Source organism: Schistocerca gregaria, chromosome 4, assembly GCF_023897955.1.
Source record: "Schistocerca gregaria isolate iqSchGreg1 chromosome 4, iqSchGreg1.2, whole genome shotgun sequence".
Taxonomy (NCBI): Eukaryota; Metazoa; Arthropoda; class Insecta; order Orthoptera; family Acrididae; genus Schistocerca; species Schistocerca gregaria.
This window is the reverse complement of record NC_064923.1, coordinates 644,910,660-644,922,951: the sequence shown is the minus strand read 5'-3', so window position 1 is coordinate 644,922,951 and position 12,292 is coordinate 644,910,660. Positions and strand designations below refer to the sequence as shown.

General features: G+C 40.0%; 1 protein-coding gene across 6 annotated transcripts in view; it reads right to left on the bottom strand.

The window, feature by feature from the left end:
- LOC126365982 (protein TANC2) overlaps window positions 1-12,292 on the bottom strand; it is a 634,979-nt gene that overhangs the window by 55,891 nt on the left and 566,796 nt on the right. For all 6 annotated transcript variants that reach the window (XM_050008791.1, XM_050008794.1, XM_050008792.1 and 3 more), the window contains exons 2-3: window positions 7,059-7,238; window positions 3,032-3,168 (exon numbers count right to left, since the gene is read on the bottom strand). In XM_050008791.1, the coding sequence (XP_049864748.1) occupies window positions 3,032-3,168; window positions 7,059-7,238 (317 nt within the window). The remainder of the gene's footprint in view (window positions 1-3,031; window positions 3,169-7,058; window positions 7,239-12,292) is intronic.

Below are 12,292 nucleotides of genomic sequence, written 5' to 3'. Positions count from 1 at the left end.
ACTTACCTGGGAAACATTGAGCATATGTTCAACATGGAGTCATATTACCCAAATGAAAATGGAAAAATTTGTCATGAATGTTCACGCTGTCATTGAACTCTACCACATAGGGCAATCACACACTAAAAGGGGGTAATGACAAATACAAATGTGTCTGTAGACTAGTGCACATAAAACTACAGAAGGTTCAAATGGCTCTGAGCACTATGGGACTTAACATCTGTGGTCATCAGTCCCCTAGAACTTAGAACTACTTGAACCTAACTAACCTAAGTACATCACACAAATCCATGCAGGCCCAAGGCAGGATTCGAACCTGCAACTGTAGCAGTCACACAGTTATAGACTGAAGCACCTAGAACCGCACGGCCACATCGGCCGGCAACTACAGAAGGAATGAAGAGCATGATTGAGAGTTGCATGTAATATAATTGAAACTGAGTAAACAGGATAACCAATACATGAGATGATTGAATCTATAAGAAAGTGTATTAAGACTGCTCTGAGGATAACTAGAAATCTTAGCCATAATTGACTTGTCATCGTGGCTAAACCAGAAGTAACTGGTTTAAAATATTAACTGCTAATCTTCAGAACTCAGCCAGCTCAGAGAAGAAAGATGGCAACATATGCCTCCAGATTTATTTATGTCAATGCCGTGGGTTCAATACCATACCTCCGCAGAGTGACTGTTAGTACTTAAGGCACTATTGTTGTCTAGTTTAATGAATAATGAGATTAAACTCAATTAACCCTCCCACCCAATGATGCTATTGAAGATAAGCAGGCTACATGCCTGCACAACATTTCACACTTATTCTTCCTCTCAACAATACAATGCACTTGAATTGACGACAGTTATCCACAATACACTTCATCAGTTGGTAAGAGAAATTGAATGGCAAGCCATTTCTAGAAGGACTTCTTACATGACAGTAATGTGTCAAACTTAAGAATGAATGTGGCACTTTAAATGACATAGTGTAATTGTTAGGTATTTTGAGCTTACATAATAAATGTTCAGAGGAGGTTGTGAGATAATTGTGATTGCCTCTACAGCAATATGAGCATATTATACACAGAAAAGTGAATTCAGTTCTAATAAAAAAGTGTGATAACTGTAGATGTGATAACCATACAAGAATGTGTGATAACCATACATTTCATCTGAGTTAAACTATGAGGTGTAAAAACAAAATGTAACTAAAAGCAACATGAATAAATAAATTGGAAGTGCTAGAGGATGAGGAAGAAGCACATTTATGGCCAAGACTTGATGATAATGTCTAGGGATGTCGACAACGTCAGTAGCCACATGGGGGGGGATTATACTTCAACCGGAAAGTATCCAGGGAGGTAGAAGTAAAAACACTACAATCGTATGAAAAGACAGAAAATGAGATGATATCATTCCAGATTAGTAATGGTGGTGATCAAAGAAGTTGACTCATTAAGTGGAGTAAGGAAGCCAGAAAATTTGAAACACAGCTCAACACCAAACCCAAGTGAATCTCTATTTTGTATAAAAAAAAAAAAAAAAAAAAAAAAGTAAATCAAGAGGCCTAAGTCAGATACCTATGCATCTGTTAAAGAGAAGAGAAGACAGTCCTACACAAGAAAATAATTTAACATATCTGTGAATGACATTATTTGGAAAAGTGAGGTACAACAAATGCGAATGACAAACTGTCTTCTACAGGATGAATTCCACAGATGCCAAGTCACTACTATCATTTAACAATTACTACATCACTGAGCTAAACACCACAGAAGAATCACAATGGAAAGTGAGATGATAACTTTGTGAAGGCATTAGGTTGGTGCCTTAAAAACTGTGTGTTCAGCTGTCACCCAAGTACAAATGGAAAAATAGAGTCATTATGACAAATAAGAAACAAGGTTTAAAAAGAATGATGCTATTTAGTACTTGTACTCTGTTGCAGGGTTAAAATGTAGTCTACTGCAATAAGTCTGAGAAAAAAGGTTCAGAAGTGGGATTGACATTCTGGGTGAAAGGATATCAGCAGTGATAAGATGTGTTGATAACATTATATTCCAAGTAAAAATGAGGAAAAATGCAAGAACAGTTGAGCAAGAACATATTAAGGTTGGCGAGTGAGCTGAAGTAAGGCGAAAATCTTGAGGAATCACAGAAATGAGTTTATCAATAAATTTAACATTAAAATTTGGGACTACATGGTCAACAACAATACTACAAGAAGAAAACTACATATTAGGAAAAAACAAGGACATAAGAAGCACACTATCACAGACAAAGACAGCATTCCACTATCACAGACAAAGACAGCATTCCTCACAAAAAAAAAAAAAACTTTGCTATAGTCTAAATGGCTAGAGAAGATCCCTGACAGTTAAAGTGGGTATGGCATGGCTGCTTTGTTTGTCTCCCACAACCAGTCACTTAACACAACTTCTCTATGGCATTCCTGCAAGGCTGTCAGGGATCTTCTGCCACATAATGTACAATCTCAAATGTGGACCTTAACTTTAGGGGACTGCTGACCTAGTAGTTTGGCCTCTTTAATCATCCAACCAGCCAACCTTAACTATAGAAAGAAATTTCTAAGAGTGCACATCTGGAACATAGCATTCCATGGCCATGGATCATGGGCTGTGAGAAAATTGGGAAAGAAGAGAATGAAAGCATTTCAGACATAGAGTTATGGAAGGACTCTGAAAATTAAGTATGCTGATAAAGTAAGAAATGAGGAGGTACTCTGCAGAATCAGCCAGGAATGCAATATGTATAAAATATGTGTAAAACAGGATGAGAGAATATGCATTAAGACAGCAAGAAATAACTTCAGTTTTACTACACGGAGTAATGGCAGCAAAAACTGTAGAAGATAGAGATTGGAATATACCCAACAAATATTTGAGGATTTTCTGTGTAATTGCTACTTAAAGATGAAGAGGTTGGCAGGCTGCATCAAATCAGTCAGAAGAATGACTAGAAAAAAGTCTTAGTAAGTAGAAGGAATGCCAGCTGAAATGTTGTTATTGTGCTTACCTGCATATAGGTAGTAAAGTGTCCATTGGTCTTGACCTGAGGCCTTGAGTGGGGAGTGGCATAAATACTGGACGGACTGGCATCTGTATCCACTCCCTGCTCCTCAGATAATGCCTTCTTGTTGCTTGGCTGCATTACTGGAAAATTACAGAATGGGGATATACCTCTCTTTCAAAGAACTAAACTTGAGTTCACGGATACAGCTCAACACAAGTGATAATCAGAACTAAAGAGTGACTTCATATAAAGATTACAATTAACTTACACCACTCATTCTTTGTTTGGTAAATCAAAAGAACAAAAGAATAAAATGCCAGAACATTCAAGTCATGTTCATACGTACTTCATCTGAACTTTAATTCTCCATACACAACAAAACTAGTTTTCTTTTTACAGACTTTTAGGTAGAAGCACGGTTCTAACAACTGCATTGCAAAATATAATGGAACAATGTGATTACATATGGAAGAACATCACTTGATTATACACACTTTTTGGTTACTGGATGACTCAAAAACATAAATTGTTATTTTACAGCAAATTAAAGGTAAGAAATATATCCCATTAGAGTGACATCTGGGTCAATTTGAATGTAAGTGACATGTGAATAATTATAAGTAAAGTATTTTGACTGTTAAAATTTGCTGTAATTTTAACATCAAAAGTTCTGCATAAACTTTCTACACTTTTGCCACAGGGTTGAGAACTGTAGTGTGCCCTTAAATGCTCTACATATCAGAGGTTGACTTAATTCTTGTGCTACTGGAAATATGATATAGGTTTTAGTGTAAGTGGCATTTAGAAATAATTGAAATCAGTAAAAGTGAATAAAACTCTGGACCCAATGGAACTCATAATTATATGAGTAGAATTTGCATCTCAATTAGCCCCACTTTCAATCATAATAAACCATACATCCATGGAACAACCTCCAAAGTGTGTCTGACCCCACATCATACCACTTGCTAACAGATGTACCATGATATGAAAAATCAAATGAAATTTTTGAGACTGGATTGATGATTTCTTGGCATGGGGGATACACAATGTTATCTAGGATGGAGAGTCACTGACAGATGTAGAACTAATTTCAGACATAGTTCGCCCGGCAAGCCGCGCGGTCTAACGCACTGCTTCCCAAGCAGGAGGGCGTGCCAGGAACCTTCACAAATCCACCTAGTGAATTAGTGTCGAGGTTCAGTGTGCCGGCCAGCATGTGGATGGTTTTTAGGTGGTTTTCCATCTGACACAGCAAATGAGGGCTGGTTCCCCTTATTCCGACTCAGTTACACTATGTCGGTGATTGCTCTGCGAACACATTCTCCACATAAGCGTACACCATAATTACTCTACCACACAAACATTTGGGGTACTCTCATCTGGTATGAGACGTTCCCGGAGGGGAGTGCGAGGGAGGGGGTTCCACTGCGGGCCAAACCGCACAATAACCCTGGGTTTGGTGTGGGGTGGCGGTGGGGTGGGTGGACTGCTGTGGCCTGTTGTGAGGTTGTGAAGCACTGAGCGCTATGGCAGGACGAAGCCTCTCCATCGTTTCTAGGTCCCCAGTTCAACACACAATACACAACTTTAAACACATCCCTGGAAATTTTTTTGGGATCCTTGCTCTTCAGGGTGTATATTAACAACCTGAAAGACACCATTAACAGTAACCTCAGAGTTTTTGCTTAATCTATAATGCTTTATCTATAATGAGGTCTTTTCTCCTCTCTTTTCCCTAGTGCAAATCTCATTCAATATGGAGTCCACTTTTTCAGGATTTGGCAAATTTAATTTCATTATTTAGCTTTCTGGCTGCATGCTCTTCCTGATACCCCAGTCACCAAGCTAATCTATAGGTAGTGAAGTTGTATACCATCTGTCTGTGAATCATGGAAACTTTGTTCTGTGTGTTATCATGTTTTATTGTTTGTGTATTGCATTCTCCATGGTGGAATTTGGAGACTAGACTACCCTTTGTCTTAACAAGCTTGGGAACCTACCTAAAAACCACATCGCTATTGTAGCAGTCCATGCTCTTTAATCTACTGCCTGGACTCATTCCAGGTCTAGCTCACCTTCCTGTCTCACAGGCTAACATGATGTGCATTACACTATACAAGCATATATTTATCTATAATGAAATACTACTTTCCAAAAAAGAAAAAAAGCCGAATGTGTGTGTCCTATCAGATCTCACAAGGATTTCAAAGTGGTGCAGGGTTGCGAACTTGCATTAAATGACCAGAAATGTAAAACTCTGCTCTTCACAAAATACAGAGAAATAGTGTCCTTCAACTACAATCTCAATGAACCATAACTGAAATCAGTCAATTTAAAAAATACATGAGTGTAGCATTTTCTGGTGATACTGATTCATTCATCATGTTCCATAAATCCAATCAAGAAGGAGAAACTTCAGGAATGTGGAATGAGTCAGTGTATACATTAACAAAATGGGATGATCACATACATATAATTGCAGGTGCGACAAGTGGCAGATTTCTGTTCATTGGTAGGTTAATGGAGACAAAACATTTGTGCATCCCATCCTAAATATGACTGATAATTAAATCGAAACCCTTAGCTACCGACAGGTGGATTTGATATACATGAATGGGGACAGCTGAAAGCATGTGCCCAGCACACATTGCGGGGCACATATTTTCATTATGGTGACTCTGCACCTTCGATTAGAACAATTTATACATGGTTTCAAAATTTTAGGAGTGGCCATAGGGGCACAAGTGATGCTGATCGTTCTGACGGTCTGTGGGGGTTAGGACTCGAGAAATCATTGATAAAAACCATGATATGGTGATGGATGACAAAAGAATTAAGGTGCATGAGATTGCTAGTGCTCTGGGGATCTCGAATGAATGGGTACATAATATTTTGCATAACTATTTGGGCATGAGAAAGATACCCACACGATGGGTTCCGCGATTGCTCACGCTTGAACAAAAATTGAATGGTCTGAAGTGTTGCAAGGATGGTGTGCAGCTGTTCAGGCAGAATCCGTAGGACTTTAAGCGTCGTTTCGTCACTGTGGATGAAACATGGATACATTACTATACTCCTGAGACCAAAACACAACTTTGTTCTGTGTGTTATCGTGTTTTACTGTTTGTGTATTGCATTCTCCATAGTGGAAGTTGGAGGCTAGACTACCCTTTGCCTTAACAAGAATAGAACAATAGGTTACCAAGGGAGAATCAGCACCAAAAAAGGCAAAGACCATTCCTTCGGACGGAAAGGGTATGGTGGCTGTCTACTGGGATTCGCAAAGGATAATCGTCATCGAATATCTGGAAAAGGGTAAAACTATTAGAGGTGCATATTATTCATCGATATTGGACCGTTTGAAAACCGAGCTGCAAGAAAAACTCCGGCTATTGGACCACAAAAAAGTCCTTTCCATCACGACAATGCACCAGCACACACCTCAGCTGTAGTGGTGGCAAAATTAATGGAAATAGGATTCCAACTAGTTTCACATCCCCCCTATTCTCCAGACTTGGCTCCACCGGACTACTATTTGTTCCCCAATTTGAAAAAAATGTCTGGCGGGACAAATATTTTATTCGCAAGAGGAGGTGATTGCAGCAACAAATAGCTAATTTGCAGACTTGGACAATTCCTATTATTCGGAAAGGATCAATAAATTAGAACAGCGTTGCACGAAGTGTATATGTCTAAAAGGAGACTATGTCGAAAAATTAGAACGGTTTACCCCAAACACGTAAGTAATTTTATTTTTGCACGGATTTTTCAAACGCCCCTCGCATTTCCGGCAGTATTTCATCTCCTACCTTCCAAACGCCGATAGATCTTGAACGTAAACGGTGACGTGTCTAATTGGTCAGATGAGGAATATCGTTGCTGTAGTACAAATGCGAGCTTCCTCGCACAGATTCGCTCCCGCTGGAAAGACAATGGCAGCCATTCGTGACGGGAGAAGCGGTCGGCGCGGCCTCTAGAGAACGCGCTAGATTGCAGGTGGAGGAGCACTGGCGGCAATGACACTGACCTTCCTGGGCGGCGGCGCACAGCGGGCACGCCTCGTTCCGGAACATGCAGGAGTAGCAGCGCTCATGGCCGCAGTTGTCGATCAGCTTCCTCTTCTTGCCCTTGTCGAACGGCATGTTGCAGCTGGGGCACGTGCCTCCCGACGACTCGCTCTCTAGGAGCTTGCGGATCGCCGCGAGATCTGCAAAACCAAAACGGAACACCTGTTACCACCGTGATCCCAGACGGTCGAGTTATCATGCACTGTCTCCGCTACAAACACAAAGTGTAAAAATAGATATCAAGCTGAATTCTCACTGTAGATGAGGCCTTCACTTCCGTCTACAGATTTCAAAAATGCAGATTTTGTTTATTCCGGAATGCAGACATTAGGTAATATATAAGTTCCACTTACTGAACTGTATACCGTGGTCAAGACCTGCGTGCCGTGACTGAAGTCGCACTGGGTATCTTTAAGGGTAGATAGCTACATGAGTGTCGGAACACAGCCCTGAACATGATCAGGTCAGATCCAAGCAAAACGTCAGCGAACGGGCTGCAAACCCTTTAGTACTCGGTCTACCAGCCCGGTAAGTATATTTACAATTTATACCGGGTGATCAAAAAGTCAGTATAAATTTGAAAACTTAATAAACCACGGAATAATGTAGATAGACAGGTAAAAATTGACACACATGCTTGGAATGACATGGGGTTTCATTAGAACAAAAAAAAGTATTACTAGACGCGTGAAAGATCTCTTGCGCGCGTCGTTTGGTGATGACCGTGTGCTCAGCCGCCACTTTCGTCATACTTGGCCTCCCAGGTCCCCAGACCTCAGTGCGATTATTGGCTTTGGAGTTACGTAAGTCGCAAGTGTATCGCGATCGACCGACATCTCTATAGGGATGCTGAAAGACAACATCCGACGCCAATGCCTCACCATAAATCCGGACATGCTTTACAGTGCTGTTCACAACATTATTCCTCGACTACAGCTATTATTGGGGAATGGTGGTGGATATATTGAGCATTTCCTGTAAAGAACATCATCTTTGCTTTGTCTTAGTCTGTTATGCTAATTATTGCTATTCTGACCAGATGAAGCGCCATCTGTCGGACATTTTTTCAATCTTTGTATTTATTGGTTGTAATAAAGCCCCATGTCATTCCAAGCATGTGTGTCAATTTGTACCTCTCTGTCTACATTATTCCGTGATTTATTCAGTTTTCAAATTTATACTGACTTTTTGATCTCCCGTTACTATATAAAACTCAAGCGACCTGGTACGGAAATTACACAGAGCTTTCAATATTTCTCAAATTAGTAGGAAGAGAACAGACAAAAATCTCGTAGTTGTTGACCGATGTTTCGTTACGTAATGAGAGAAAGGCTCGCTCTTAGATTCTAATCGGCTTAGATGGCGGATTAACGATCCAGTGGTCTGGTAAACCTGCCACTCTTGAGTGTGGTTTTTTGGCGATTTTCCAAGCTCATTTAGGCGAAATGTTCGGGTGTTCCCCATCTTCTCCTCACAAAATATGACAAACAAACAGTTAAATTACAGCAGGACATGAAACAAAGTTCACAAGACTTACAGACAATTGGAGCAGGCGCTTCCCCTACCGTACGTTAACTATGCCGATAGGAACGGCATCTGGGCCACAGATCTAAATAAAAACAAATTTGCAAAATCATGAAAAATAGCGGACCCCGAGCGGGATAAGTGCTTGGAATGAGAGGGACGAAGAAAGACTCGTTCTTCTTCCTGAAACCTAAGAATTCCAAACTCTTTATGGATATGCATAATGCTTTAAAAAAGTTTTGCTTTGTCCGAAACAACACGTTTTTTCTTGTTCCTTTGGTTAGTCATACATGTCTTGTCATCTTCTGCTGATCTCATTTATATTTCTAGAAACTATAACTTTTCCGTCGGCACAACACGTTTATTTTTACATATTTTCATATATCCTTTCCGTACAAGTACTACAAAATTTGGCTGGATTTCTTTTTTAAGGCTTAAATATTAACATGTGTGTCTATTCTGTTGTCAGTGGCCACCTGAAGGTGCATCATTACAAGAGGAGTGATATTTTACGTACCATATTTGACCCAAAGAAAGAGGCAAAAGCTTCACACTCTAGTAAGACAGATTCCACTCTAGTAAAACAGGTTCTTTCACTGAGGCAGTGCAATGGGACAGTAAAAACAAGAACCGCGACTGGCCAAGTTGACCAGCGTCGGAGGAATTTTCGCCTAGTATGTGTTGCGATCAATGTCACTACTTACTTATACAAGAAACTTCTCATTGATTTCACGAGACTGGATGGAACCCATTACACCTCTCCCATTACAGAAAGTCCGGGATGTTCCTGGTAAAATCGAACCCAGGATCAGCACAGTGTAACACAAGCTATACTGGCATGCTTTATATTTTTCTATACTTAGTTCCTAAGTGGTGACTGTGCAAAAAATAATCATCCTTACCACCTTGTCTCACTCGTGATAGCTACAGTAGCACTTCTCAGCCTTGGACCTAGCATATTTTAAGCCGCTGGCGATTTTATTCCAAACAATCGCTGTTTCCTGTTTCGATTGTTAACAAGAGAGCGGGAAACTTCTAAAAGACTCAAAGGTAAAATCACATTACGTTTTCAAACAGTTGCTTGTAGTTGTTACTGTACTCGTATTTCGTACATATTAATCTACATATTCAAATATTGGCTAGAAAACGCCTGTTGATCCTCCCGAACAAAAAACTAATTCTTTGTCGCGAAATAAATACTATAAAATAGAACGTCCTTTAAGTGAATATGCACACAAATGGTAAGTAACTGATGTTATCATATATAATTATTTTTCTCATTATTCATTGGTAAGAATATTTAACACTCCATATCGCACGATGGCAAAAAAAAAAAAAAAATAAAAATAAAAACATAAACTGAGGAGGTTTATTCAGTGCTTTTCCCAAAGAGAACATGTATTTCATTGTTATGCTGAAAAAAAGCTTTTATCACTTTAAGAGTGAAGGAAACCAAAGAAAAAGTAAAAATAAGTTATATTTTATTTTTATGAGCAAAAGTCTGTTGTGGAAGTGTCCTTCAGTCTCTCCAAGATTGATGTAATGAAGCATAAACCAAATCACTATAGTTGTACGTCGGTTCCCAAAGATGTATGATGTCGGGTCACTTATCTTGATTGCAAAATATTTGAACTTAGTGCGAAAAATTAAGCATTAGCGTGGTCGCTGATTTCCTTTAAGATTGTTGTAGTTTGTGAGCACATACAGGCAAATTACAGTGTAGATAACTTTTTCCTCAAGAAGTGTTATGCTTCGGTATATGAAAAGCTTGTGCTCGACAATGCTTTGAATGCCTTCCTCCCCGTCGTCGTACACCACTGTACATAACAAATCTATACACAAACGTTCAACTCTACGGCGATAATCATGCGGCACTAGAATAACAAAACCTGTAGCTCCTATATATTGTCGTACAGGTGCCTACCTTTCTAGACCCTCATGTTGGTCAAACACTCGTCGAAGCTGCCAGTCATGAAGGCAGGTGTATTTAGAAGCAGCTTGTACACTGGTAATAGAGTAATTTGCAAGTCCTGTGTTCATTACGCTCGTGCTGCTTGCGTTGACAACACCGACCACTTGTTTACTTATGCCAGTCGCGAACAAGTCACGGTGGTTAATTATCTGCCGACCGCGATGCTGTTTTCCAGAGAGTCATTCCAATAATTACTAATCTTCATTGCGCTATACACGCTCACTGCAAATAATAACTGTGATTTACTGTTTACAAATGCAACCTAAAGCTTAAACGTGTTGGTTTCATGCGATATTGGCACCTTGCCCTCGTTTGGTTGGAAAGATTGTTCTCGGTACATCGAACTATATAGAAAATCACCGGAATTCTCGTATTGAATCTAATATTTTGAAACTCTGCTCAAAAATCATGTTGTAAACGGGGATCATGTTAGTATTTGGGCATTACGAATAGTCAGTGCTAAAGGGTGAAACCGTGGTTGAATAACTCTGTTTTTCGTGTTAAGTTGCCCGTTTTCAAGGGCTACAAGCAGATAGAGGCATATTATGCAGACACCGGCAACAAGTCAGCTACTTTCTGTTTTTATTGTGCATTACGAATGAACAGTTGTTAAGTTTTTTAATTTGTTACTGTTACTATAAGCTGCTTCCTCTTTTATTATTTCAAAGAAATTGTAGACGAAGCTTTTCTTTTACAGTAAATGAAGCATTGTACTTCACTGTTACGTCACTTCGGAAAAATATCTCCTGACAAGGGTCGGTTGCATTCTACAGCCGGTCGTGGTGGCCGAGCGGTTCTAGGCGCTTCAGTCCGGAACCATGCGGATGCTACGGTCGCAGGTTCGAATCCTAATATATCGGATGCCTGGCAACGAGAGCGGGAAATTCCCGTACATACCAGGTGGGTGCAATTCTTAACACATTGCACGTACACGCGTACCTTAAGCCATGACGCATGCCAACAGTAACATCATTGTCTGAGCAGTGCTCTACCAATGTAATGTGTCTGATGTTCGATTCTGTCGGCATTGTTATTAAAATAGAACCGAATACTCTCCCCATTTTCTGAAATTGCACAACATTTCAAAATAACGCAAATTGTACATATAAAAGTTACTTCTTTTTTTAAGAAAGATTTATTTAAAAGCGAACAATTTTAGCACTGTTGCTACGGCTAACTGATACTTCGGTGTTTTTGCTCGGTTATTAACGAAAAATAAAAAAAACTCCTGTTACACTACTGGCCATTAAATTTGCTACACCATGAAGATGACGTGATACAGACGCGAAATTTAACCGACAGGAAGAAGATGCAGTAATATGCAAATAATTAGCTTTTCGGAGCATTCACACAAGGTTAGCGTCGTTGGCGACGTCTACAACGTGCTGACATCAGGAAAGTTTCCAACCGATTTCTCATACACAAACAGCAGTTGACCAGCATTGCCTGGTAAAACGTTGTTGTGATGCCTCGTGTAAGGAGGAGAAATGCGTACCATCAGGTTTCCGACGTTGATAAAGGTCGGATTGTAGCCTATCGCGATTGCGGTTTATCGTATCGCGACAGTGCTGCTCGCGTTGGCCGAGATCCAATAACTGTTAGCAGAATAAGGTATCCGTGGGTTCAGGAGGGTAATACGGAACGCCGTGCTGCATCCCAACGGCCTCGTATCACTCGCAGTAGAGATGACAGGCATCT